Below are 27,866 nucleotides of genomic sequence, written 5' to 3'. Positions count from 1 at the left end.
TGGTGTTGTATTGAGGTTGCATAAGAGCATTCAGCATCCATTTATGTGTGAGTTTCTGGGTGATTGTAGTGGAAAAGCCTGCATCTGTATCTCTTAAGATACTAACACACAGATGTTGATAGTCAGTCTTTCAAACGGCATATTTATGTCAGAACTCTCAGATATCAGTGGTGTGTATTTAGCAATACTTCCAATATCCACATGTTGAAATATAGTGAACTTACCTTTCAGTAAACATCAGTCTGCATAAGAAGAACTAGAATTTGATATATCCATTCCTCATCTGGCTCATACCATACTCCCCATACTGTTATGTATTTTCTGGACAGGGTGAGCCGATGTGAATGAGAGATTGGTGTGTGTTTAGGCAAGCTGATTTCCTGTCCAAGTAGATCATTGTCATGAACAAATCATTGTTGTTAGTCCAAATCCTCTTTCCAGAAGGAAAAAGAGATGTATGGAGGTTGTGTGGTTGTGCATGCATATGGAGAACGTTACTGAGGGGTTGTATTTTCCTCTGAATAGAATTCTTTATTGTGTGTGTGTGTGTGTGTGTGTTTGTGTTTGTGTGTCTGTCTGTCTGTTTGTGTGTGTGTGTGTTTGTTTCCATAATGAAACAGGAGAGGAGACTTTTTTTTTTTCTTTTTCTCATAGAGAGAATATATAGCCCATGTTATCTTGCCTTGTGTTTGCTAGATTCTCGTAATCTCTGTCCAAACTAAACACGTGGAATTGCTTCCTGTGTGGAACTGGTTCTGAGGACCTGGTTGACCTCCCCCTCATTATGGTACTCAAACAATTGGATTAGCTCTTGACAGGGGTCTGATAGCGAAACGCTTTGGTAGATAAGTCCAGATTGATTCTGTCCTGTTGCCGGGCATAATTCTTCCACAGTTTTGGCGTTCTTTGTCCCATTCTTTCGGCGATGTGGCACCAGTTTAGATGGAGCGGTCCAGATAGAGAGCGAGTTTTGCGGAGCTGTCCGGGATGAGGGAGCCATAATTCTGTAATTTATCGGCCGAATCCCAAGGGAGAGAGAGGCACTCTGAAAAAGGGGCACTCTGAAAAAAGGCACTCGGCCGCCTGGATTTACATTCAGTGATTTAGAGTCCTCTGGTTTGAGAAAGGGGTGTTGAAGAACGCACTGCCTGTGTGGATCTGTAAATGTTGTCATGATTTAGACTAATCTCTCGTTTTTTTTCATTGCTTGTTTTTTTTTTTAAATAGAAATTGGGTCTACTCTGCGTAGTGGCTGAGATGTATATATACAGTAGAGCTACCAAGTATGTGGGGTAATTGAGACAAACTCTTTTTGTTCCAGTTGAAACATACCGTAATGTCATTCCTGGAGCACATGTGAAATTCATTGACACAGCATAACCGATGCACTGAAAAGCCACAGTCAAATGTTCACTTCTGAGCAACTGTAGGCATCTTATCTCAGTCTGAGTGGGGAAGTTCAGTCTCATGCTCTGCCGATAGACATCAGAGATATCCGCTATCTGTGACTGTGAAGCGCTTGACTTCTTGGCGCACTTTAATCTCATCTGATTGTGGATCTGATTGGTTCACAGAGGACTCGGAGGAGGACAATAGAGTTCGGGAGGAAGAGCGGCCCGTCACACAAGCAACCTCTAGACTGGCGACCTCTACCGCCTCCACCACCACAACAGCCACCACCACCACCACCACCCAGATCCCTGTCCTCCACAACCCATGTGCAGGTAATTCAGATGAGCCACTATTAGGTTACCTCACCAAACCACAGTAATTGCAGTGAATTTCTCCAACCTCAATCCAAGGGTGTCAGCCACCAAGCAACACACAACACATACTATACACCCCACACACACACACACACACACACACACACACACACACACACACACAAAATCCTACCACAGCCATCCACACCCTAACCCACAAGACATTCCCATCTTCATTGTGGGTAAAACCCCAGAAAATTCCGCGCCTAGATCGACTTCTCATTTACTGCCCCTGAGAGGAATCCGTCTCCGTCTCCTTCATTTTGGCAGATATATCCCTCATTTTTTCTAAGATGGAGTTCGCCGCTGGCAAAAGATGGCGGGACATTACTTTTGTCTGTTGACATTCAGGCTGGAATTACCATACGTACAGACCTTTTTTGGAGGCTTAGCAGAACCTCTGCGTCGCCCTCCACCCACCTGTGTTAAAAGAATGAGTGGGTAAGCTCTACCACGGAACCTACTGATTACTGTGTATATTACAGTATAGCCAGGGATTTGTTCCGCTAAAGTCAGGTACTTTATGTTCATCATTTTCTGCTGCTAGACACCCTTCAGTCCTAATAGGGACAAAAAAACGTCATCTCTGCGATGCAGCTTATCTCTCGCTGTTCACCTCTAATCTGTTTGCTAGATGAGCGATTTTCATCGGAAATGCTATATTGGCCAAGCTAACGTGCCTTGGCGGTGCGGAGTGGGACATCTTGAAAGAGTGATGGCTGGTTCTGAGGAGGGGTCAGGAGGGGAGAGAGTGTTTGATATTAGGCAGTGAGGCAGCGAGGAGGACCTCTGGAGGGTTAAGTTCATCTGTTCCATTAGGAGCCAGGCTGGGCCCGGATGCGCCTGGACAACTCATCACTGGCGAGCGTCTGCCTCCTCACCAGAGTGAGATTTGCAGGGCAACACTGAGGCTGTGCAGTCTCTAGTCTCTAGTCTCTGTCCCTCTCTGACAGTAGGCTCAGACAGAGAGGCAGTCTGTGGACAGAACGTCATCTGCTCTCTAGTCACAAAGGAGTCAGATGTAAAGACATCACTGGGTTTTCACTGAAACCTGCAAGCTATTAGCAGACTTGCCTTGCAAAGAGCTATGCTTGCAAAACCATGCTAAAATACCGTAAAAGGTATTCCTACATCTGGGTTGCTGCTTCTTTGTGCAAAGCTGCATTAACATAGAGAATGACTACAAATGACAAGTATCTCTGTCAGATGATCAGAAACGTAATGAGCAGATATGAGAGCTGAAAAATAACCTGCATGATGTCATTTTAACTTCATGACTTCAAGATGAGATTGAATATCAGTTCCAGAGACAACTGGTTTAGATTTTTGAATTTAGAGAGTTAAAAGCCGTCAAGAGCCAACAGTAACAAGGCTAGCTCCCCTGCTAAATCCGGACCACATTTTGTCAAAATGTGATCTCAAAACACCTTTGCAATCTGCTTGAGTTCCATGTTCACACGCTCTTGAACTGGCTAGAATGTTTCAAATGCAATAACTGTGCTAGTCTTTCTCACCTACTTTTATACCAGATTCTCCCGTGCTGGTTCCCAAATGTATACTGTAATGTATGTCTGGCTCAATGAGATCAGCTCTCCTCGGAACCCTTGGTGTCTGTCCAGTAAGGTTACAAGTCCCACCTGGTGTCCGCAGTACCATTGCAAATGGACAGTGGAAGCAATGATTTCCAATGAGGCATCTGTCTTTTATGACTTGCTCAACAGTTGGACTGGAGAGCAGGTCTAAGACTGCTGCCCTTTGGAAACCCACATGCCGTGTTTTCGGTACCGATGCCTTTTAGATCTCCTCTGTTGCGTTGCCAATGCTCAGCTTGGAGTTTGCATTTGTGTTCATTCAAATTAACCTCAATGCAGACTCCTTGCCGTGTCCTCATAGTATAATACCATTGTAATTTTGTAAAATTCCAAATTGGGACACTCAAATGGCACTCCCACTGAGCTGGTATTGAAGGCACTGAAGATATTTATTCAGGAAAGAGAAAGTCTGAAGAGGATGTCTGTTTTTGTTTCCGACTCTAAACTCACATGGTTCATAACACAGGTCATAACAATGACTCTCCTTACCTCCCTCTCTCTCTGTCTCTCTCTCTCTCTGTCTCTCTCTCTCTCTCTCTCTCTCTCTCTCTCTCTCTCTCTCTCTCTCTCTCTCTCTCTAGGCAATGGCCCGTGTGCACAGCGGTGCTCCATAGCCGGGGGTCGTGCCAAATGCTCTTGTTTCCCAGGATTCTCTCTGATGGCTGACGGGCACTCGTGTGAAGGTAGGTATCAGTGCAGCCGGTCATCCCACCGCGGTGAAACATTTGGGTTAGCCTTGTGAATCCCTGTCGTTCAGCCAAGCATGGCGAAAGCAAATAACCTTCTGACATGCCACACAAAAAGTAGGCTCACATCACCACACATCACATCTCTCTCTCCCTCTCTCTCCTCTCTCTCTCTCTCTCTCTCTCTCTCTCTCTCTCTCACACACACACACATACGCACACACACTAACACTAACACACAGACACACATGCGCACACACATACCATACTCTGACACAAACATTTTCTCACTCATATTCACATACAAAAGTACTTGAGCATACACAACATGCACACATGCATTATCCTATACATATACTCACAAACAAACACAGCCATGCACACAGACACACACACACACACACACCCACACACACACCCACACACACACACACACACACACACACACACACACACACAGACACACACACAAAGACACACACACTTGACCCATGACAACGATTTGTTCGACAAGATTCATATTCAGACTGACAGTGTTATAATTGGACACAGTCGCTCGCGCACCAGCGTGTAGATGTAATAGCATTTAGACTTCATAACCTGCCATGTCTTAACCAGCAGAGCCCGCTGACTGCAGACCAGCCCAAGCGTAGCCAATTGCTCCGTCTTCAAAAACCATGGCTGCAATAACAAGCAGCGGAAAAAAACCTTCTAAACTTAGTCACCGTTCCTCAGCCTGATCAAACATTCGCCAGCTGCACTTTCGCCTTCTTTATTGTATAACATAAGGAAAACACAGGCGCCAAATTGGTGATGGAGAGAGAGCTAATAAATTTGGTGGCAGTGCCTCAGTCCTGGGCAGCAAGCAGATCCGGGGGTTCTGCGGGGTTTGGCTGTGTACTGCCTGAGTGGTTGTGTGGTTATTTCCGTGTGCTGCTGCCACCGTGCGATTTATGGTACAGCAGTTTGTTAAATGAAACAGTGAGTCTTGATTGCATGGCCCCTCTGCTAACCCATCCACTCTCGGAACTCCCCCAAGTTCTCATCCCAGAGCCATTAGGGGCACACAGTAATTGTGTGATTGAAGACCGAAATGGAGAACTCCTGCAGAGGAAATAAACTGTTTTTGTCTCAACATGAAAAGCCAAAGGTGACTTTTAAGACTGCTGGCTCTGTGCACCACCCCCCACCCCACAAACACACACACACACACAAACACACATGCACTCTCTCTCTCTCTCTCTCTCACACACACACACACACACACACACACACACTTCCCACCCCGTTACCGAGCCAGCACGTTGTTATTGAGTGACGTGCAGGCGGAGGAAGTAAAATAGATTCTGCATCACTGAGGCAGCCGGGGCGCCCTGTTGTCATGTGATGAATGAGGTCTGTGTTTGGGAACGGTGAGTGGACTGTTATCCACGTGAGGACAGCTTTAGTGTAATCATAACGGGCCAGGATACCATGCACACGTTTCGCTGAGACAGCACCACCATGACCCCATCAGATCGAGTAAATTGAAGTAGGACTCTCCCTCCCTTCTCTCTCTCTCTCACACACACACACACACACACACACACACACACACACACACACACACACACACACACACACACACACACACACACACACACACACACTCCTCTCTCTCACTCTCTGAAAGTGTTCCCATATGTTACAGCAAGGGAGGGGAAACTTTGATTTTTGTCCTGAAACAAAGAAAACAGCTCTTTTTCCCCTGAAGATCCTAATCATTTAGTCATACTACATGGGAGACGGCCAACAACAAGACTTTTACTCCCCAGAACAATGTTCCATTATGGCCCATCCATTCCTACATGATTTTGTTGTTGATATTTATGAATAATGGCTGAGGGAAGTGACTGGAATGCATATCACAAGGAAGCTGGTATCGCTGCGTCAGCTGATCCATTGTCTTGTGCGCTACATAGTGGACAACAGCACTGAAGTGCTGGCAAGCTTCAGTTTTATAGGCTGTATTCACATGGTAGAAATTATGCCTAACAACGACACTAAAAAGATACATGATGCACTAAAACTGTTAATATGATGGCAAAGACGTTTACCAGCAGCCAAATAGCCATTGAAATCATCTCTTTCAAGTACAAATACACACTGTATGCTGTACTGATAATCTGCCATTCTGCTAATGTTTGTGTTTGATGTGTCACTGTATTTCAATTACAGCTATTGGAAAGCCACTGCAGGTCTGCCATATAGCAATATATTGTGTTGGGTAAAGGGTACAGCATTAAATTGTGTGGTGTGTGTGTGTGTGTGTGTGTGTGTGTGTGTGAGAGAGAGAGAGAGAGAGAGAGAGAGAAAGAGAGAGAGAGAGAGAGAGAGAGAGAGAGAGAGAGAGCGGAAATGGATGTGTCGATGTGTGTTTGAGTGTGTGTACCTACCTCACAACTCTGGCTCGTGTCTACCTGTATAGACGTGAATGAATGCAGGGGAGGAACACACAATTGCTCCCGTGGGGACTTTTGTGTGAACTCGGAGGGCTCCTACCGCTGCATCCGCCTCAACGAGATGTGTGACCAGGGCTTCATTCACAATGTCAATAGACAGTGTGTGGGTAAGAGAGCAGCCACCGGCCCAAAGCAGCATTGTGACCTCGTTTCAAATCCATCACAAAATACCCAAAGGGAAGAGACTGGTTTGCCAAGCCTTTGAAGCACACAGACACAGTCGTATGTGTAGGTCAAAGCACACAAACACACACACACAACACACACACACACACACACACACACACACACACACACACACACACACACACACACTTGCACGCACACATACAGTACACACACTTTTCACACACAAACGCAATTGAGAGCCCCCTTATTGTTACGCTTCACCAAGTCTTATTTGAGGTCAAGTGAGCAAAGAAATCTCATACCTCCCCCTACCCTTAAGAATCAGGTTAGCATGTAAAGCAGTCAAAGGCAGACCTACTAAAAGTGTTATTGTCCCTAGTAGGGATCTGTCTCTGGCTTGGATCTGTGTTCTGACTTCCAGTTCTGAAAATAAAATCCCTTTAGTAGCTGGATGGGTTTGTTTTGAGATATTCCCAAACACACATTAACAGCATAATCATGCAGTAGCGGTTAGATGAGGGACTTCATGTCACATCGAATAAAAACGCTCAAATCTCAAAGTCAGTAATGATCGAGAAAGGGAACTGGCCTGCTAAACCTAACAGCACCCACCCACGTACACACATGCACACTCACACATACACACACACGTATCACTCTGTGGTCTGTCCAGTTGTATGACTCAGTGAGCCATCATTAACTTTTACTGTTTTCACTCAGTCTTGAGGAAGTCACTGAAGTGACTGTTTCGTACTGTAACGCCATGACAACACTGCCCAATACCCACTTACTGTAGTATTCACAGATCATTACTGGAGCTTGACTAGCTTAGTTTAGTTTAGCTTTAATCTAGCTTGATGTACTGTAGATATTTCTGTATATAACATCAGAATCTCCAGGCACAAAATGGCATCAGTGAGGAGAGTATAAGGCTTGGCAAACCAGAGGCACGTCTCCTACACAAACCATGCTGCTGCCACCTTCCACCGCTGGGCACCGTGAGTCATTCGGGACGGCCGCCCGGGAGCTGCCAGGAGAGGAGGAGGGAGAGAGGGGAGAGGAAAAGGCGACCGACTGGCTGCCCGTCTGTAATCCCCACAGCTTACTTGTCAGTCATGGAGCTGCTGCTGCTGCTGCTGCCGCCACTGCTGCAAGCACTGCCGCGCTGCTAGCACTGCCACGCTGCTGCTTCTCTTCCTAACGATCACCACTGCGGACGCCCATTGATGTATATATATATCATGTGGACTATCTGCATGCCCTTTGACACACATGCCTCCTGTGAGGATCTTATGGCTTCCATATCACACTTAACCTGCACATCTGCAATCCTGCACTGAGTTTAGCCATGGGCTTATTCACATGCCTTGTGTTCTCAGGATGTTTGTTATTTTATATTTATCTGTGTTGGTGTTTGCTACTTTATTGTCCTAACACTATCTCTAAAGGCCATTGGTATTTTGTTGGCTTCCCTCTTGAGAAATGTCATTTCTGCTTAATGGCATTGCAGTGAGAGTTGGTGAGGTATTGAGCTAAAATTGATGCATTGTGATAGGACGAGGTGTGCCTTGAGACGGCGTGCTCTGTTCTTTATTGTGCTTTTTTATTGCATTGTGTTGGCCTCAAAACTTCTTAACCCTGCTTAAATTTATGATTGTCTGGAGCACAAGGCATCCTTGCAAAATAGACTCTTGTCAGAATGAGACATCCCCAGTGAAGGGAAGATGTTGTCAGATATATTTGCTGTCCTCAGCTAAGGTTTGTGAGATATTTATGAATAGAGATGTGTGTGTGTGTGTCCCTTTCTCTGTGTTTCTTTCTCTCTCCTTCTGTGTTTGTGTGTGTTTGTTTATTTGCGAGTGTGTGTGTGTGTGTGTGTGTGTGTGTGTGTGTGTGTCCTCATCGAGAGCCCTTTTTCTCACACACAGGCATTTCTGCCTCCCTATTGTGAGAAGCTGCCAAGTCAACTTCCCCTTGCTTTGTTTGGCTACATTTTGCTTGAATGTTTAAAATGCTCAACTTCCATCTGTCACCCCCCCCCCCCTCCTCTCTCACACACACACACATGCTCTCTCTTTCTTTCTCTCTCACATACACACACATGCTTTCTCTCTCTCTATCTGTGAGTGTGGGTGTGTGTGTGGTCTGTGTGGTCATGTTTGTGTATATGAGTGCATGTGTCTATGCCCATGAGTGTGTGTATTTGTGTATGTGTGTCATCTGGCCAATATGGTGTGTGTGCAATGGGGGTGAGAGTCTTGGAAATGATGTACATACCCAAAGCCTCTGCAACTAGGCAACCTTCACCACGGCAACACGCTGTCAGGGAAAATACACACGTCTGTCAAGAACTGGCATGAAGAATCAAAGGAGAGGACTCATTCAAGAGAAATGCTCTATGACACACAGGCACACATATCCACACACACACATACAGAGACACATTCTCACATGCTCCTATAACTCTCTCTCTCTCTCTCTCGCACACACACACATACATACACACACACACACACTCACATACATCCACCTTCCCATACTCACATACTCACACACATGTATGTACACATACAGAGACAAAATATATTTCACAGGCATGCAAACACACATACACACATGTGCACCAACTGCAATGCAGAGAGCAGATGCCCTTGTGTCTCCAAATTGAGCACTCACAAAGGACTCAACTCAGATGGACATTTGAGAATTTTTTAAAAGAAATGCCAGTCTCTGAGAATGTGCTTCCTATTTTGGCAGGAGCTGCATTTTTGTGGTATTTATTTTTTGCATTTTTAAGCCTTTTTGGGTGAGGAAATAGTGTAGTTAATAGACCGACCTCTCTCAAGGTTGTGTTTTTCTCCATGCAACACTAAGTCTACAGAGAAAAGTTTTGTCCTCAGAAGAAACATTGTCCCCCCAATACATACACACACACACACACACACACACACACACACACATACACAGACACACACACGCACACCACATCCCTCCTCTGTCTTAAATCTCTGTCTTCAGCCCCCCCCCCCCCTTGCAGACATCTGCTTGAGCTGGGAGGACATTACGATGCACATAGTTAAATACAAGTCTCCGTGGTACCATCTCCAGCAGCAGAGCAGAGGGAGGGGGATGGGATCTGGACGACAGCCAGGGAAGGGAGGAGGATGAGGAGCAGAAGAAGAAGAAGAAGAGCCTGAAGATAGGAATGAGACCCTCGAGGCACAGGCTGGAGGTCTCCAAAAAGCACCCCCCTCCATCTTCCTGACTCCTGTGTCATGCGTGTGGGGTGGGGATTGGGGAGATGAGGTATTTTTCTGAGGAATCGTGGGGTGTTTTTCATTATTTGGAGGCAGGAGACAAGCCACCCCACCATGCAGATTTGTGTTATGGAGGTCCAGACGGATTTTTTTTGCTCCACATCCAGAGGATGATCTTCAGCACTGGCCACATGCCATAGGACGTGATTTGTACACACTCACACTGAGCCCAACAGACCCCTCACACACGTACCCACACACACACAGACACACACACACACACAGACACACACATTTTAACCGTTTATTTATGTCCACATGAAGAAAATGGTCCAGGGACACAAATATTAAGAATGCAGTACAATACATATGCAAACTTATGGACCAGTAGCATGCACCAGGTCTTCACAATGTCACTTAACTTAAGTGATATATAACTTAACAAGCGCAATACTCAGTTCTTAAGGGTATAAGTAGCAACGTCTCCACCATATGTGGCGGCTGCCAATAATAGCAGAGATGGCACAGTACTTTGCAAACTGTTTAGCCCTCCCTTTGGCCATCCCAAGTAGTTGCAGCCCTCTTACAACCAGCCTGTGTACGCGTCCTAGGCTACCAAATATGAATACGAGTAGTCTGCACCTATAGCCTAGCTCTGAGATGGTGTTTAGACACACACAGACACACACACACACACACACACACATACACACAGTCACCCACACATACATACACAGACATACACACACACTGACACACACACACACACAAACTCCCCTACCTCCTGCAGTGACCCATCAGTCCCTCGTCACTCGATGATGACACGATAGGGAAGGTTGCAGCCCCAGCGCGGCTGATCTCCACAGCACAACAGTGCTGTCATCTGCTGCTCCGCGCCTCCCTGACTCATCTACTTGGCAGACAAGCTGGTGGTGTGTGTGTGTGTGTGTGTGTGTGTGTTGTAAATCAATGTTTTCCCCCCGCGCTGTTTACCAGTTGTTGTGCATTCTGCTGATAAGTTCTCTCTCTTTTTCTGTGCTCTCACAGAGAGTAGATAGAGCCAACAACGTTCGCAACAGGCCCCACAATTATTTTTGCTGGCATGCATGTGACATCTCCAGTCTCCCATCTTGTCCATTTTTTTCTTTCTCTTGTTCATTTGTTTTTGTTTAGTTTTGTTCATTTTTGGCTTGTGAAGCAGACACTGTCAGGGAAAGCAAGCTGAACTGAACTGAATTCTCGCCAGCTTTGAATAATCTATTACATCCGTGATTTTCCTTTTCTTTCTTTGTCTGTTTGGTTGAAGGTCCTCATAATGACCGATGATCTTGGCGTTGGACTGAGTAGTGTGGTGTAAACTAGCCTGTGATCCACACAATGTTCAGCTCAAACACACGGTCTCTCTTCAATTGCTTCCAGCAATGTTCTAACACTTCTGTGTTGGCGAATGAGCTCTTGGCTTTGTGTTGTAATCATGCTTCCGTCCATTTGCCTTTTCAGCTTTCACTTTTTCATTTTGGCAGTTTGCTTGACCACACTGTCAGAGGAACGGTGTGTGTGTCTTTGTGTGTGTGTGTGTGTGTGTGTGTGTGTGTGTGTGTGTGTCTGTGTGTGAAAAACCCTTTGTAACTCAGTATAGAAGTAGTTCTGGGCACGCACCTCCAATCCGTGTATATGTACCCAGATTCCAAGCGCTCTCTCTCTCCTCTACTTGTCTTTTTACACTCTAGATGTAGATGAATGCATCACCAACACACACACCTGCAAACCCACTGAGCGGTGTGTGAACACACTGGGAGCCTTCGTGTGCGAGAGGCACATCTCATGTTCATCAGGGTACCAGCCAAGGAATGGAGTCTGTGAAGGTTGGTTAAGCCACTATTACCACATTCACATTTCGTCATTCCGTGGTTAAAACTAATTTAAGAACATTTAGCATTTGATTATCCAAGAACATCCTTTGGATAAAACCAGTTCTATTTCATTTCTCCTGACCGCCAGAGGCATAGAACCGCGGTTATATACGTAACCATCGATTTATCACCTATTGTCTAAGCACATTCATTGGTGAAACCACATGTAACATATCCAGTTTTCATCAGTTTCCAAGTCCATCCATCTGTTACACCACACTCAATGCATTTGATCATCCATTGATTGAACCACACTTAATACATTTACTTTTCATCATCTAAGCACATTCATTAGTGAAACCACATGCAACATATCCAGTTTTGAGTATAATCAAAGTCTAAGTCCGTTCATCTGTTCTATTACATTCAATGCTTTAGATCATCCATTGGTTGAACCACATTAAATATGTCTAGTTTTCATCACATAAGCACGTTAATGGGCTAAACCACATTTAGCACCATTTGGTCATCTAAGCTCATTCATCTGTTAAACCTCATTTAACAGCTTTTACTGTTGGTTGGTTGTCTTAGCACATTTACATTTAATCAACCAAGTATTCTACCCTGGAAATCCAGAGTTCTCGCGAGAGCACAATGGAATTGTCTCTGCGAGACACTCTGGCAATGAGCAATGATGCACGTTACTTTTTCCCCTTGCATTCCGGGGAACTGATGAAGACAGCCCTGCAACGTTGGAGGACAGTACACATTGGATAGTGTTATCCGATTTTGTCGAAGTCCGAAATTATTCAGAGTAAACATGGTCTAGTGTTATCCAATTGCGTGCAGTGAGATTTTTAAATGCATGCTTGTTGCCGCCCCTCGAGTTGGGCCATTACATTGTTCGTGGCCAGACCCTTATAATCTTTCTAGATTACCAGGGTCTGGATTTTCCAGGCTACAAGTATTCAGTATTTGTGGGTTAAACCACATTTTAGTCCTTCGATAATCTGAGCAAAGCCATTGCTCAAACAACATTATGATTTGCGTTATATCATCCAGGCACATACAGTATGATGTCATGTGCTTACTCACACTGCTCCTGCTCCTACCCTCCGTCCTTAAGACTCCTCCCTCACTTCTCTGCCAGCGGACTGTTCAGCATTCAGTGTGCCTCCAAACCCAATCGGCCCGCTTCGCAGAGTGGTTAAAATTACAACTTTCTGGGCACTCTTCCATTACCATCATGTCTCAGAGAAAGTGCAGGGTTTATTATTCATTATTATTTGAGCTTTCATCTGCAGCTGATATCGATCTGATATAGATGAGCGTGTCAATTTCACCCAAGATGAACACACAGCTAAAGTCAGTGCTTTGGATTCGGAGACATTTGGCCACTGTGCTTCTTCACTGCAGTCGCCTGGTTGGATATTGATCAGATGACCCCAAAAAGCGCAGAGGCATCAAAACCTTTGTGTTTGGTATGAGTCATGCACATAAAGGCTCGACAGAAGTTTTCAAAGTTCTACTGAGTAAGCCACAACTCTCACAAGGCCTTCACTTTTGCTGAGCTGAAATGTGTAACCAGCACAGTACAGTAAAAACCCTCCCCGATAAAATCCATCCTGTCAAGCATGGACACAGAGCCTTTTCAAAAGAGGCGCTCAGCTAGGGTGTGGCTGTGTGCCAGCTCGCTATCTTGAGAGGCAGCCATCAAGGTCACTCCATCAACAATTATGAACAGATTTCTCAGCGCCAGCGCTATGCCGCTGTGGGCCCATGACCCCAAGGGTGCAACTCCAGGCACTTCTCCTTCTTGTCATTCTCTCACTCCCCCCATCTTTTCATCCCTCTCTCTACCCCTCTTTCCTCTCGTCTCGGGCTGCTGGGGTGAGGTTGAGAAGCCAGGGCATTTCATCATTCTGGACTTTAAACTTGGCAGCCGAGGTCAGGAAGGAATGGCCACAGCGGCCAGATGCAAAATGAGTGCCTCGCAGCACAGTCCACACCAGACGCACACGTCTCTGTCTCTCTCGATCTCTTGCTCTTCCACTCTACAAGCCGACAGATGTCCAGTCACCCGCCTCGTGACTGAGGAGTGACCATGCAGATGCAGGGAGAGGCTCAGTCTGTATGAGAGTTGAAGAAATGCAGAAGGGGGGGGGCACACTTAAATTACCTCCCTAAGATTTGTGATTCACAACGGCAGACCTTGGCAAGCGTGAAAGACTAATAAGAGCAGACGATCATTAAGGTAATCTGTAGCTGACCAGCTAACGACAGAGTAAACTAATTACATGCTTAAAAGGAGAGAGTACTTTCTGGAGACCTGCTTCTCTGATGATGGCTGGGCTGAGAAAAACACTCTCTAATTAAGATATCACACATCCTCGCAGGGCCTGTCGGGCATTGGTGCGTTTTTCCACGACTATCACACCGTGGTCAAACTACTCTACAAAACCAATGACAACATTTGAAATAAGTTGCTGTGTAAGAGTCGGATAATCAGTGCACCGAGGAGGAAAAAATACAAAGTTTTGGCTTAGTCAGAACAGCTGTGAGGACGAGCTCATTACTCGTCACTCTGATGTTAAACCACAGTGCCCCCTACAGGCCAAAAGACAGTATTCACACAAGTAACGGAGCAGCCTTTCTCTGCCCAATTACTTTGTATTAAGAGAGATAGATAGATAGATAGATAGATAGATAGATAGATATCCATTTTTATATTTAGCCATGAACCATGCTAAATAAATACCCTTGTCTTCTGCTCACAGACAAAATGTACACTGACAATAGTATACCTGCTGTAGAGTTTTTTTACAAAACAAGGACACATCATAAAGACCTCCTTATAGAAGTGGTCTTCCTGTTACAAATGGAGGCAGAAGGCTAATTTCCTGCTTTGTGCTACCCCTCCCCTTACCTTTGTTCTCACAGACATCGATGAGTGTGTGACCAGGACTCACAACTGTGGAGCGACGATGGAGTGCAGGAACACCGAGGGATCGTTCAGCTGCGTTCCCAAGCAGCAGCGCTGTTACACAGGGTTCACTCAGGACACGCATGGCAACTGCATCGGTGAGACATGGGCTGCCCACGGAGCGAGGGCTCGCTAGTGCCCCCTAGTGGAATTAGATAGAACTGTAGATGATGGGCACATACGGAATACTATGCTAATCCGTCCAAACAAATGACCACTGTGCATACAATTTCAATGAATAGAAATGATGAATGTAATCTGAACTGAGGATTTGGGCTGGCGCAATTCTCGCCCATCTCTGTCTTCATCTCTCCCTCCCTCTCTCCCTCCCTAAAACTGCCTCTACCTCTGCCGCTTCCCTGCCCTCTCCTCTCCCCCCTTCTCCACTTGACTCATCCAGACATTGACGAGTGCAGCAGTCTGGCGGAGCCCTGCAGCTCGGGCTTCAACTGCATCAACACGGTGGGCTCGTACACCTGCCAGCGGAAGGTGATCATGTGCAGCCCGGGCTACCACGCTAGTCCAGATGGAGCCAGGTGCATTGGTGAGAGAGCGGAGAGTACCAAAGAGGGCCGGAGCAGGCCAGCGCTCCCCACACCCCCCCACACACACACACCTCCCCTCCACAACCCTCTCCTCTCCTCTCCTCCCCTCCTTTCCTCATCTTAGGCTCTTACAACTTGTCTCAACCATCAGACACTAGCACAAGGAGTTTTGTTTGAATTTTAACGGGGTTGTCTTCTTGTTTTAAGGTTTTTGTGGTAGTTATGGAGTTAATAAAGGATGATATTTATGGTAGGGTATGAACTGTGTGTGCTTGTTAGTTACTCATAGTGGTTATCCAATGTGTTTTTTGGGGCTGGGGTATTGGTTGCTAGAGGTGGAGATGGCCGTGGGGGTTAGTTGTAAGAAGGTTAATTGGCAAGGATCCAACAGATTCTTTAAGGAAAGTTAGATGCAGACACTAGAGAGTCAGTTACTATCTGAGGAACCTTGACAACACTTATTTTACTAATGAGTAAGTTCTTAAGCCTGAGATTAAGCTGTAGTGTTGTGGTACAAGATAAATGTACTCCATAGTCTCCGCACTGCAGTGCCAACCTGCTAATTAAGCTACCTTGTTATTAGGAGTGGATGAAGCTTATGTCAAAACAGACAGATATGCCATCTAATTACTGCACAACCCACGTTTACACAGTGCCCATACTCTCCAGAGAGACCTCTGTCTTAGCTGGTATGCTCCAAGCAAGGGGGAGGCCCTGTGGTTGATCTCCTGCCAGGCAAAGATGGTTCTTTCCTTTCTTCTGCTTCCAGACATTGATGAATGTCAGACGGGCATCCACCGCTGTGGAGAGGGGCAGATATGTCAGAATGTCCCTGGCAGCTACCGCTGCAACTGCCAGACGGGCTACCAGTACGACGCCATCCGCCAGACCTGTGTGGGTGAGTGGGTGTGTTTGTGTGTGTGTGTGTGTGTGTGTGCACGCGGCAGTTAGTGCTGGAGGAGCTAACGCCGGCAAGCGGCTAGCGCTAACAGGAAAAGAGCCCCCTGGCTCAGTTCCAGCTCATGTACTTTGTTGTCATTGTGTTTGCCATGTTAGGCAGGCTGGGTTCGGTGTAATGAAGCTAGCTAAATGAATAACTCATGGGCACTTCAGTGTGTTTAGAGAGAACTAATGTCTTCATTTAGTAAAGTGGATAAAGTGGATAGTAGCAGATGACTCGGAGAGAGATATGGCCCTTACAGTACATACATACATCCTGGCATTCTCTATTCTATTCTCAAAAGAGAACTCATTCATATTCCACCTGAGATTTTGTAAGAAATAAGATCAATTACCATTCTCACTGGATGGATCTCATGCATCAGCAGTACAGAAAATCTTCAAAGCCAAAAATCAAGCCAAAATAGTCAAACTTCTATGATATTAATACAGTGAAACAGTAATAATAATAAAACTGCCTTGATGTATGCCACACAAACAGTCACTCTAAACTGGGAATGAATGTGGTTTAATTAGCTCTATTGGCCGAATGGAAAGCTGCGTGGAGTAGGAAGACTAGGGAGGAGAGGCAGACCCGTATGTGTGCACGGCTTCATGCATGCCAATGAGGCCAACACAATTGCTTTTGTCTACTTGTGCTCTTCACTCTGATGTTCCGGCATACCAATGCAGAGCTGCCATGATGGGCTATGATCCTGGGGCTTTGTCTGACTCCTTTTGAACCGTCGCATCGTCTTGCCCAGGTCAAGGCCCAATGCTTTCTCCATATCTATTCTGAAAAATGCATCACAGTGGGTTATTGAATTGCAAAAGAACACAGTGGCATGTACTTTGCTGTAAGTGGCAGGACTCCTACTGAGAGGGTATTTTTCAGTGTGGTGCAGTTTCAGTAGAAAATTCTGCCTCAAACCCTCTCCCTCTCCCTCTCTCTCTCTCTCTCTCTCTCTCTCTTCATTGGAAAACTATTATCATTATATTCACACTTGCATAGTACTGTCATAATATAAACAGAACAAAATGTCTTACAGGTGGAAATGTAGCAATCAGATCTAAACATCAACACACATATGTAACAGCAGCCACGACTGCCAAGTATGAGTCTGTGTGGCCCCTGACTGTCCGTGCTTCTCCTGTGTGTGCAGATGTGAATGAGTGCTGGCGCTACCCGGGCCGCCTGTGTGCCCAGACGTGCGAGAACACGCCAGGCTCCTACCAGTGCTCCTGCACGGCCGGCTTCTCCCTGGCCTTCGACGGCAAGAACTGCGAAGGTACAGCAGGAGACAACACACACACACACACACACACATATGTGCACGCACATACACACACACTCCCTTCAGAATGAACTTAAGTTTTGTTGCTTCCGGTTGTTTGTGCTCTTGAGAAGCAGTTTTGTCTGTCAGATGTCTGAGGCTTTGCTCCAACAGCCATAGAGGAGGTAATTACATAAAATGAGGTAATTAAATAGAAAATGAAAAGGAACCTTCATTTTCATGTTGGAAATGTTTATTTTGAAGAAGAACTTAATAGTGTTTGTAGCAGTTCCTAAGCAGTTGGCTCAGTGAAGTATGATCAAAAAGCAATATTTTTTTCTGTTGTTCATTGGTAGACTACTTGTTTATTCCCTTGTAGTCAACTGAGGACAATCTAAGAACACGCTTGAGCTCCCGAAACAGCTTCTAAGAGCTGCCTTTGGGTGTGAATGTAGCTTCCTATCTTAGCCACATACTTGATGCTGTATAAATAGAATTTAGTCAATAAAGTAGGCCTATAAAATAATGGATGATGATGCGTGTTACACTATTTCACATATGTAATAACCACATATGACTTAAAACAGACATGTTTGTAGAACTGCTGCTTTCTGCCTGTCATTGAGTCTTTTCTTGAGGTACTGCCATAAGCTGGCGTTACTAGTTCTAACTGGATAAGCTGTGTGGAGTCCCAGTGGCGGCTCCTCATGGCTCTGATGCAGCCTAATAACGAGGCTCGCAGGTGCGGGCTGTCAGCCGCCAGACAGTGCGTCCACAGAGGCTGGTCTCCGCCAGCGCCCGTGCCTCAGAGAGACACGATGCCCTTTACCGTGCTTCACTCTGTCCCCCAACGCTGTCAAGCACGTTATTTAAGGAACTTTATCAAGGATGTTTGGGCTGTATTTTTAATGCCTCTCCTCTCTCTTATATTACGGTGGTGTAGTAATTTATCGAAGTGTGATGAGGAGCGGGTTGTTTCAAGGTCTAGAGTGGGAAGTAGTGCCAGAGATGTAGTGTAGGGAGGTGACCAGGGCCTCAGTTCTTCTGAATATTGGTGTAAACATAGACACCAGTGCAGAGGGAGCCAGTGGAGGTGAAGACAGCTCATTTGGCTGCGTGAGCCACTGACATTGGCAGGGAGGACCAAAACAATTACTCAGAAAAATGGGCTTTGCACACAGGTCTTACTATCTGGCATTTGACTGGAATAATATTGAATGTCATAAACATGTCATGGGGAGATGTCATGTAGTGTCATCAATATGTAGTTATAAAAGAGAGGCATAAAGTTGTGTCACAACATGTGTACACAAGCTGTAATGTTACTGTACACATGTTTTGACACAACTGTATGTGTCTCTTAACTTGTGGAGAATGTGCTACGCCTTTCTCTCCCTTTATCTTGAGTTTCTCTGTAATGGTATCAGCATTGTTCTTGTAACATCTTGTGCTTTTGCTCAGATGTGAATGAGTGTGACACCAATCCGTGCAGCCAAGAATGCGCCAACATCTATGGCTCCTACCAGTGCTACTGCCGACAGGGCTTCTACCTGAAGGAAGACGGACACACCTGTGAGGGTAGGACTGCTCACCTGAACCCACACTGACAGCAGCACAAGGTTCTGGAACTCATACACAGATGCTAAAGTTCTATCTCTGATTCTTCAGTAATGAAAAGTAAGGAAATGAAAAAGGCAGTTGGTTTGTTTGTTAACTTCACTTCACAATTAGTTTTTTAATTTGTCTTGGATTTCATATACTGTAATGAAATTGAAATAGGTCGATGCAACAGTAGTCAGTGGCTCTAATCACAATCACAGAATTAATTGCTCTGCCCTTTTGGAAAATTCTTCCCAGTAGGCTTCAGGAGTTTCACAGTAGAATCAGATGTATTTGTCTGATACGACTGCTTTAATGATTTCTAAGCAGGACTAAAAGTTAATTTCACAAAAGAGGTGATGCACTGAAAGTATTGATTGAAGCATGAGACAATGTTTCCCTGAGTGAGGCTTCGGAGAAGTGGCATCAGGCTTCTGGTCAAGAGGGATTGATTTTTTTTTTTTTAAGGCTGTCTCCTTAGTGAAAGAGCCAAGATATAGCTTATGTCACTTGCTTTCACAGGGCCACCCAAAATGAGAGAGAGAGAGTGAGAGAGAAAGAGGCGCGAACACACACACACACACACATATACAGTACACACACAAACACACATGCACATGCACATACGCACACACACACACATACAATCATAATATAAACTCATAGCAGGGCGAATATACTCACCTCACACACACACACACACACACACACACACCTACACACGCACACACACACACATACATGTAAATGTATAAATAAGCAGATACACATAAGAATGCATGGTCACAGTTCCTTTTTTGAAGAGATTCTAGTGGAGTGTATTGATGGAATCCTTGAAATGGCAAGTGTGTGTGTGTGTGTGTGTGCGTTGGCTTTCAGATATTGATGAGTGCTCGCAAAGCATTGGCCACCTGTGTGCCTTCCAGTGTGTGAATGTCCCTGGTAGCTACCAGTGTGCCTGCCCACCCAGCGGCTACACCATGTCGCCTAACGGCCGCACGTGCAGAGGTATGTAAACACACACAGACATGTACACACACACATGCACACACACACACACACACACACACACACACACACACACACACACACACACACACACACATGCACACATTAACTGCACACACGTACACACACATATGTGAGCTCACACACTATTAGTCTTGGATGCATACAGTACATACACACATCTGTAAACAGTCCTTGTCCCTTGATGTTGCAAGTGAGAATATAAAATATAAGGAGAAGCAACTTATAATAAATGAAAGGGATTAATTTTAAAACAGACTAATTTTACCCTTCAGGGTGTAAATGTTAGCTACGTACATCAATATGGATCGCAACGGTTTTTTAAAATTACATTTCACAGAGCTTCAGGGTGGGAACTAATTGAGCTAACTGCTAACCGCACACACACAAAAAAACATCAACTCTCAATCACACGTACTGTATAGAATTTGCAAGTGATGAACGAATTAGAGCGGGGATTGGAGGCGGCGAGCTGGAACGGGTCGCGCATCTATAAGATGAGATGCATAAGTAATGCGGGCGGCCGCGCCCGCTGCTCTATTGACTACTGGCTGGATAAGGCACAACCCTGCTCTCGCTCGTCGCGCTCGCCGACTGATTGGTGTTGTCCCTGACAACACAAACCTCGGTGGCTCTGATTTAGAACAGCGTGATTTGAGAGACATTAGTCGTCTGGGAGGTGAAAAAGAGGGCTACTTCCATCCCTCCCGTGCTCTGTGTGTTTTCATCCCTGGAATCGTGTGAGTGCTCCTGAAATGTTACAGTTAGAAATACATTTTTTTATTTTGGCTCGCCGCTGCAGCCGAAACATTTAGGGGACCTGGGTTTATTCAAGTAGTCCTGTTTAAATGGCTTTTCTGGGAACTCTAAAAGGAGTGAAAAAGCTGTTGTTGAAAAAGCCTTAGCAGCTGGTGACCAACATTTTCAGTGCGTCCCCTTTGCTCTAGCCTCTCCACCACTGGCAAAAGCTGCACGTAGTTTTTAATTCTTACTTTAGGTTTTTTTTTTCAACTGCGATGGCAATTCATATGGGGGAAAAAATCGCAGAGTGTGTCAATTTTGACACTTACGGAGCGCTGAATGAGCAAACACTTCAAAGCTTGACTACGGACTTCCTCCAGGAGCATAATTGTCATTGTTGAGTCACTGAGGCCCTGGAGTGGTGTCTTGTTGCTGAGGTGCTCTTGTCGGGGTGCTCACTGTGATCCTTTGGAGGTGTGCACTGCCGTATCGTCCTAACTCAGAGGTTGTGCCTGTTTCCTCAGACATTGATGAGTGTGCCATTGGATCCCATAACTGCTCCTTGTCAGAGAGCTGCTTCAACATCCAGGGAGGCTTTCGGTGTCTGTCCTTCGCCTGCCCCTCCAACTACAGGAAGGTGTCCGACACGTACGTATTTGCACACCACACCAAACTCCCCCCCCACACACACACACACCAACACACGCACGCACACACACACACACACACACACACACACGCACACACACACACACACACACACACACACACACACACACACACAAACAAACAAGTGTTACATGCGTAAGACACACACATGCCCACGCAAAAACAGCCCTGTGTTAAGTAAGTACGCATGCAGACACCTGCTTTGGGTTGGGTCCAGGGAAGAGTGTGAGAATGGAGAGGCGGGGTACATGGAGGGCTAGAGGACCCAGCGGTGCATGGGCACGTGTAATGGGGGAATTAAGCGGTTGTGTGAGCCAGTGGTACAGAGCGCTTGTTAACATGGAGAGATGGGGGTCATTGTGGTACATGCGCACAAGTGTGTGTGTGTGTGTGTGTGTATGTGTGTGTGTGTGTGAATCCGTGGTGCTCGATGGTGCTGGGCTCTAATGGGGGATGGCCTCCATCGAGCTGAGGGGCACATGGGGTCTGCACAGGACTCATTTGGCGATGGGCTTAATCCAGCATGTCCGGGGCATCGGTTTCAGCGGATCAATTGGGTAGACACAGATGTGTACACTACACATGCGGCTAGCATAGGGGGGCTGCCCTACACATATACTTGTTGCCACCCCATGCTAGTCGTAGGTGTGGTGTACACATCACAGAGACATATTATGTGCACACACAAAGACGCGCACACACGCCACACATTAGCATACACCCACACAGAGACTCCCTCACTCTCTCTCTCTCTCTCTCTCTCTCTCACTAACTTCTTCTTGTCTATATTACACTCACTACACAGTCTTTCTCTCTCTCCCTCTGCACCCCCCTATCCCCACCCCCCACCACACACACACACACACATACATTTCCCACAGGCAGTAGCAGCACCCTGGAGAGCCCTTATCATTGGACTATGCTCGGCAGGGGCTTAGGCAGGGTCCAGTACACCTGAGACCAAATCCAAACACCATCACACCCCGCAGCTCTCCTCTCCTCTCCCTTCTCCCCCCCCCCCCCGCCGCCCCTCTCATGGGCAGCAGGCAGTCCTCTGGGTGACCAATCCCGACCTTATCAGAGAAGATCATCGCTTACGGTTTTAGTGCATCTGGGAGTTGCAGTTTTGTCTCTAATCTGACAGGTCTGACAAAGGCTCTGTGCTTCCATTGAGGCAGTGGAAGAGATTGTCAATAAAGGTCATTATCCCTGACAGCCCTGTCCATTGGTGGCTGGCTGTCGCTGCAGTAATCACGGCGCACCGTAGAGGAGATGCACTCTTCAAAGTAAAGTACATCTGGCTTTTCTCTCTGGAGATAAACACAAAGGCATGGATAAGTTGGGCTTGGTTGGGTTTTGCGCTGCATGGTCAATGTATGCTGGAGATATTTTTATCCGGCAAGATAATAGTATGTCAGTGTGCAGAAATATATTGTTTCCTTTATAGTCCTGTACATTTGTATTACTATAGTATGGGTGCTGCTACATTGAATGGGACACAGAGTAAGACAAAAATATTTGTTTTAAGGTTTCAGACATTACAGAATTGCACAGCTAAAGAACTCACTAAAAAGATTGCACAGTCACTAATTGCACAGCTAAAGAACTCACTAAAAAGAAATTAAACAAATAATAGTTCTCTGTGATATTCTCGGCCTGTAGTTTTGTTATGCTATTTGTTCGCTGCTTTTCCCCTTTCTTTCACTCTTGTATTAAGGTAGGTGAATCCAGTGTGGCCTGTTCCTTTTATAGGGCATTTCTATTTTAAGGGATATGTAATCAGGAAGTACACACAGAATGTTTACACTCTGAAAAGTGGATCATCATTTATTTGTATATTAAGCCATAGTAGGACAAATAGACCAGAGGACAGTGGTGTATGAGAGAGAGAGGGAGAGAGAGAGAGAGAGAGAGAGAGAGAGAGAAAGAGAGAGAGAGCACATGTGTGAGTGTATGTGAAAGTATAATCATTTAAAACTCTCTTTTGTCCCATGGTACATTTTTTCTCATGACACTTTGTCTTTAGTATTCTTTGCATGATTTCAGTATTTACTTGCATTGTGCTCAACGTGTGAGTCACTGTGAATGAGCACAATTATACGTAAATGTAATGATATGCATTCATCCACCAGATTGTCCTTTGTTCCTTCTCTCTCTCTCTCTCTGCCTCCCTCTCTTTCCCTCTCCCCCCTCTCTCTCTCTTCCTCAGTCGTTGTGAGCGTGTGAGCTGCCTGAACGTGCAGGACTGCCAGAGCTCTCCACTGCGCATCACCTACTACCAGCTGAGCTTCCAGACCAACATCGTCATCCCGGCACAGATCTTCCGCATCGGGCCCTCGCCTGCCTACGCCGGTGACAGCATCATGATCGGCATCACGCGCGGCAACGAGGAGGGCTACTTCAGCACACGCCGGCTCAACAGCTTCACGGGGGCCGTCTACCTGCAGCGGCAGGTGCCCGAGCCGCGCGACTTCCTGGTGGACGTGGAGATGAAGCTGCTGAGGCAGGGCACCTTCACCACCTTCCTGGCCCGCATCTACGTCTTCATCACGGCCAACGCCGCTTAGAGACACTATACACACTACACACACACACACACACACACACACACACACACACACACACACACACACACACTACCTTCCTGGCCCGCATCTACGTCTTCATCACGGCCAACGCCGCCTAGAGACACTATACACACTACACACACACACACACACACACACACACACACACACACACACACACACACACACACACACACACACACTACCTTCCTGGCCCGCAACTAGGTCTTCATCACAGCCAACGCTGCCTAGAGACACAAAGCATGCAAAGATACTCAGTCACATAATCACACACACATTCAAACCACTTTTCACCATACAAGCCTTCCTGCCCATATAAAAGGGTTTTTTGTGGCTAGTGGACCTTAATGAACTGTAGCCATTGATCTGTAATTGAAGATAACACACATGAAGATAAATCTGCACACATATGCACTTACACATACCCCTGCATATGGCTGTTTATCATGCTTACTTAATTTGATGAAAACACTTGCACAAACACGTACACACTCTCACTCACACACACACACACACACACACACACACACACACACATGTAAATACATACGCACACACACACACACACACACACACAGGCCTCTCCTGGCCCTTTTCTTGTCCAACTAATGCTCTTTTCGGGAGGGGCCACACACAAACACATATACACACAGACACATCTCCTCTGTATGAGAGTTCTTATCAAGGCCAAATCTCCTTAGTGCTGATGCACCATTTATATAATGCTGATGAACTTTTCCTGGGCAATAGCAACACCCTCATTACAACCAAGGTGCCTTGACGAAAACATACACACACACACACACACACACACACACACACACACACACACACACACACACACACACACACACACACACATACACACACATACATTAAGCTCACACCTTATATGAAACACACACACACATTAACTTATGCTCACAGCTCACATACAGCACATCTACACACAGACACACACAGACACACACACACACGCCCACACACACACACACACAGTGTATTTAACCTGGTGTGTGTAGCGTTTTTTCACATGGTGCTAACCTCCTGATTCCTGCGGGACTAAGGCTCATTATTGTGATTTGTTTAGTGCATTGTTCAGCAATGGAAGCTGCTGACATCTCTGCATCTGATGAAAGCGCCCTCTCTGCCTCGCTCATTATATCCTCCTCATTATCCCAACACCACCCCACCCCCACCAACAAAAATGAAGAAAAAGATCAGGATGCTGTCTTTTTGATGTAACTTTTCTCTATTTCTTTTCACTTTTTAATCATGATTTGAAAGTACTTTACAGATTGGTCTCCCACATCAGAATTCCAGCATTGCTAACTCTCCACTAGTAACTTTATTGCCACATTCCTCCATTCAACTCATTTTATTTATGCTAGATGATGTTTTCATTTGGCTCACTGTTACACCACTTCTAATTAATGTCTTACTAGCCAGACCAGTATTTCACCAGCGTGTTATTCATTATACCTGAAGTAAGGGTGCAGAGAGCATTACATGTCTAAAGTTCCCTTTCCCACTAGTACCTTTCCCTGTACTTCACATTCATCGCCGTCAATACTGCACTCTTAATTTTTACATTATTCCTAAGATTGTAATTGGTAACATTGTCATAATGATTACTTAAGAAGCATCACACGGATGAATGGATGTATGATATTGTTCAAAGCTTACAGCTGTAGGGGCTTTGTCAGGCAAATGTAATAGCCTGTCAATATTTGACATTCACACAGAGTGGATATGTGTGAGCTAAATTCCAGCACTGAAGATGTTCATGTTTATAGTTTATTTTTTGTATGTTTAACTACTTATTTTCTTGTATTTGGTATTTTTTAATGTGTAACTGTGTAGTTCATTCTCAGGGTCAAGGTAAATCAGACAGTCATCAAGAAACAAACTGATCCACTCGAATATTCTGCTGCAGAGATTGCCAATGTGTAGGACATTTGGTTTGTGCCCTGAAACAGTAATCATTAATTCTCTAAACGTATTACACTCACAGACTCCTCATGCCTGTGCATATGTTACTGTTTCATACTTCATTGCTTTTTGACAAATCACCCAGTGTATAGCAATAAAGAATTGACAGCCACTCTCTCAATAAAAGACCATAGACTCATTTCCACGTTGTTTATTGTGATCATGTTTCCCTAAGTTAGTGCCCCTGTGTTTCAATTTCACAATTTTTAAAATAAATGTCTCCTAATTAGATTCTCTTTAGTTGATGACTCCTAATTGGTGGTAATTCAGATCAAAGAGGCTTATAAGAACCTCCATGAAAGCAGCCATTATTACATTAATGGAAGTTAACTCTATTTTTTCCAGGAGTAGGTAATGCTTCACGTAATGCTAGTGTTTCCAGTGCTTTTTATGAACAGTTGGTAAATATCTCCATCTGTTGGTAAAAGAGAGTACATATTTGGTTTGGAATTTTGACCCAGTCATGTGCTGTATCTGTCTGTGTCTGTGTCTGCACTTATTTACATCCCCTTCTAGCATTGTCAGCTTCCCCCAAGTATTAACTCTCTAAACGTCCTCCTGGCCTTTTAGCTTACTCCCATTCTTACACACCCCATATACACATGTACTCATTCACTCATACTACACCTGCACATACACACACACATACTCATAAAACAAAGAGCTGATGGGACACGTGGCTTCCCATGCCTCAGGAGAACTGTCTGAAAAAGCCCAAACTGATGAGTCTTTGCACGTCAGCACCTCTGTGTCGTCTCCGCTGCCTGTCACCAGTGTTTAGATGTGAGCGTGGCTTGTGTGGGTCGCACCCTGGAGAGGACACACCCTGCACAGCACCCCATTGTTTGGCCTATCAGCACAGGGCGTGTGCAGTGTTCAAAGACAACAGTGTGTGTAGTGTGTGTTGGACATCATTGCTGATAGCCCCCAGTAGCTATCTACGAGTGATATAGTGATAAGTCAGCTCCAAACTTCATATGCAGTGAATATGAGGGACCGCAATGTTACCCATATAGAAACAATAATAATAAATCATGTAATTCCTTTGTGTCATTGTACTATTTCATCTTAGTATTTTGATATATGCATTTAGAATGGTCATCTCAAAGGACCACCATATACAATGGGAATCACCTAACAATAGAGACTTCAAAGACAGAACAATAATCAGCACAAACACTGGAGTCTTTTAAAACACCCCACCCAGATGGCAAAATGAAACATGGACTGTGCTAGCACGTGCCCCATTGGCCTCTTGCCCAAAAGATTGGAACAAGGTGTGCCCTTCTTTCCTTTTAAATTCTCTCCTGATCCACTCTCCATACCCTTCCTACCATTCAGGTGGCATCCCACACACACACACAAATAGGAGAACACTGTTCCTCCTTTATCAGTGCAGCTAAATATATACATTGTGCGGTTCAACAGGCCTTCAGCCCACAGAGCAAACATGACTGGAAACAGATGAATAAATAATTTGAGAAGTAATGAAACTTGTGACAATGCGCTGGTTGAAAGCTCTCATTAGTGGGTCAGCAGCAGGTTTGTGGTAGGTTGAAGTAGAGGGGCAATTGGAGAGAGCTTGAACATGGGCTGGTTTGCACTGTTTAAACTCACAGAACCACCAATGTTTTTCAGCCCAAAGCTTTTCTTCTGCATGAGAGACTAAACAAAAAGCAATAGTTTAAACACCTAGAATTGCAGAGTATGTGTTTTCCAATAA

The 27,866-nt window shown here is 45.4% G+C and overlaps 1 protein-coding gene across 2 annotated transcripts in view; it reads left to right on the top strand.

Moving 5' to 3' along the window:
• Nucleotides 1-26,282, top strand: part of fbln2 (fibulin 2) — a 64,148-nt gene extending 37,866 nt beyond the window's left edge. The window contains exons 7-18 of one of the 2 annotated variants that reach the window (XM_042089845.1): nt 1,575-1,724; nt 3,940-4,041; nt 6,512-6,652; nt 11,662-11,796; nt 14,725-14,865; nt 15,168-15,311; nt 16,082-16,210; nt 17,415-17,540; nt 18,987-19,103; nt 20,004-20,132; nt 21,419-21,542; nt 23,773-26,282. In XM_042089845.1, the coding sequence (XP_041945779.1) occupies nt 1,575-1,724; nt 3,940-4,041; nt 6,512-6,652; nt 11,662-11,796; nt 14,725-14,865; nt 15,168-15,311; nt 16,082-16,210; nt 17,415-17,540; nt 18,987-19,103; nt 20,004-20,132; nt 21,419-21,542; nt 23,773-24,130 (1,796 nt within the window). In that variant the 3' untranslated portion in view covers nt 24,131-26,282. The remainder of the gene's footprint in view (nt 1-1,574; nt 1,725-3,939; nt 4,042-6,511; nt 6,653-11,661; nt 11,797-14,724; nt 14,866-15,167; nt 15,312-16,081; nt 16,211-17,414; nt 17,541-18,986; nt 19,104-20,003; nt 20,133-21,418; nt 21,543-23,772) is intronic. The other variant, XM_042089846.1, reaches the window with a different exon arrangement.
• The last annotated feature ends 1,584 nt before the right edge of the window (nt 26,283-27,866 follow it).

The sequence above is a fragment of the Alosa sapidissima genome, chromosome 4, assembly GCF_018492685.1.
Source record: "Alosa sapidissima isolate fAloSap1 chromosome 4, fAloSap1.pri, whole genome shotgun sequence".
NCBI classification, from domain to species: Eukaryota; Metazoa; Chordata; class Actinopteri; order Clupeiformes; family Clupeidae; genus Alosa; species Alosa sapidissima.
This window is presented reverse-complemented; position numbering and strand designations above follow the sequence as displayed.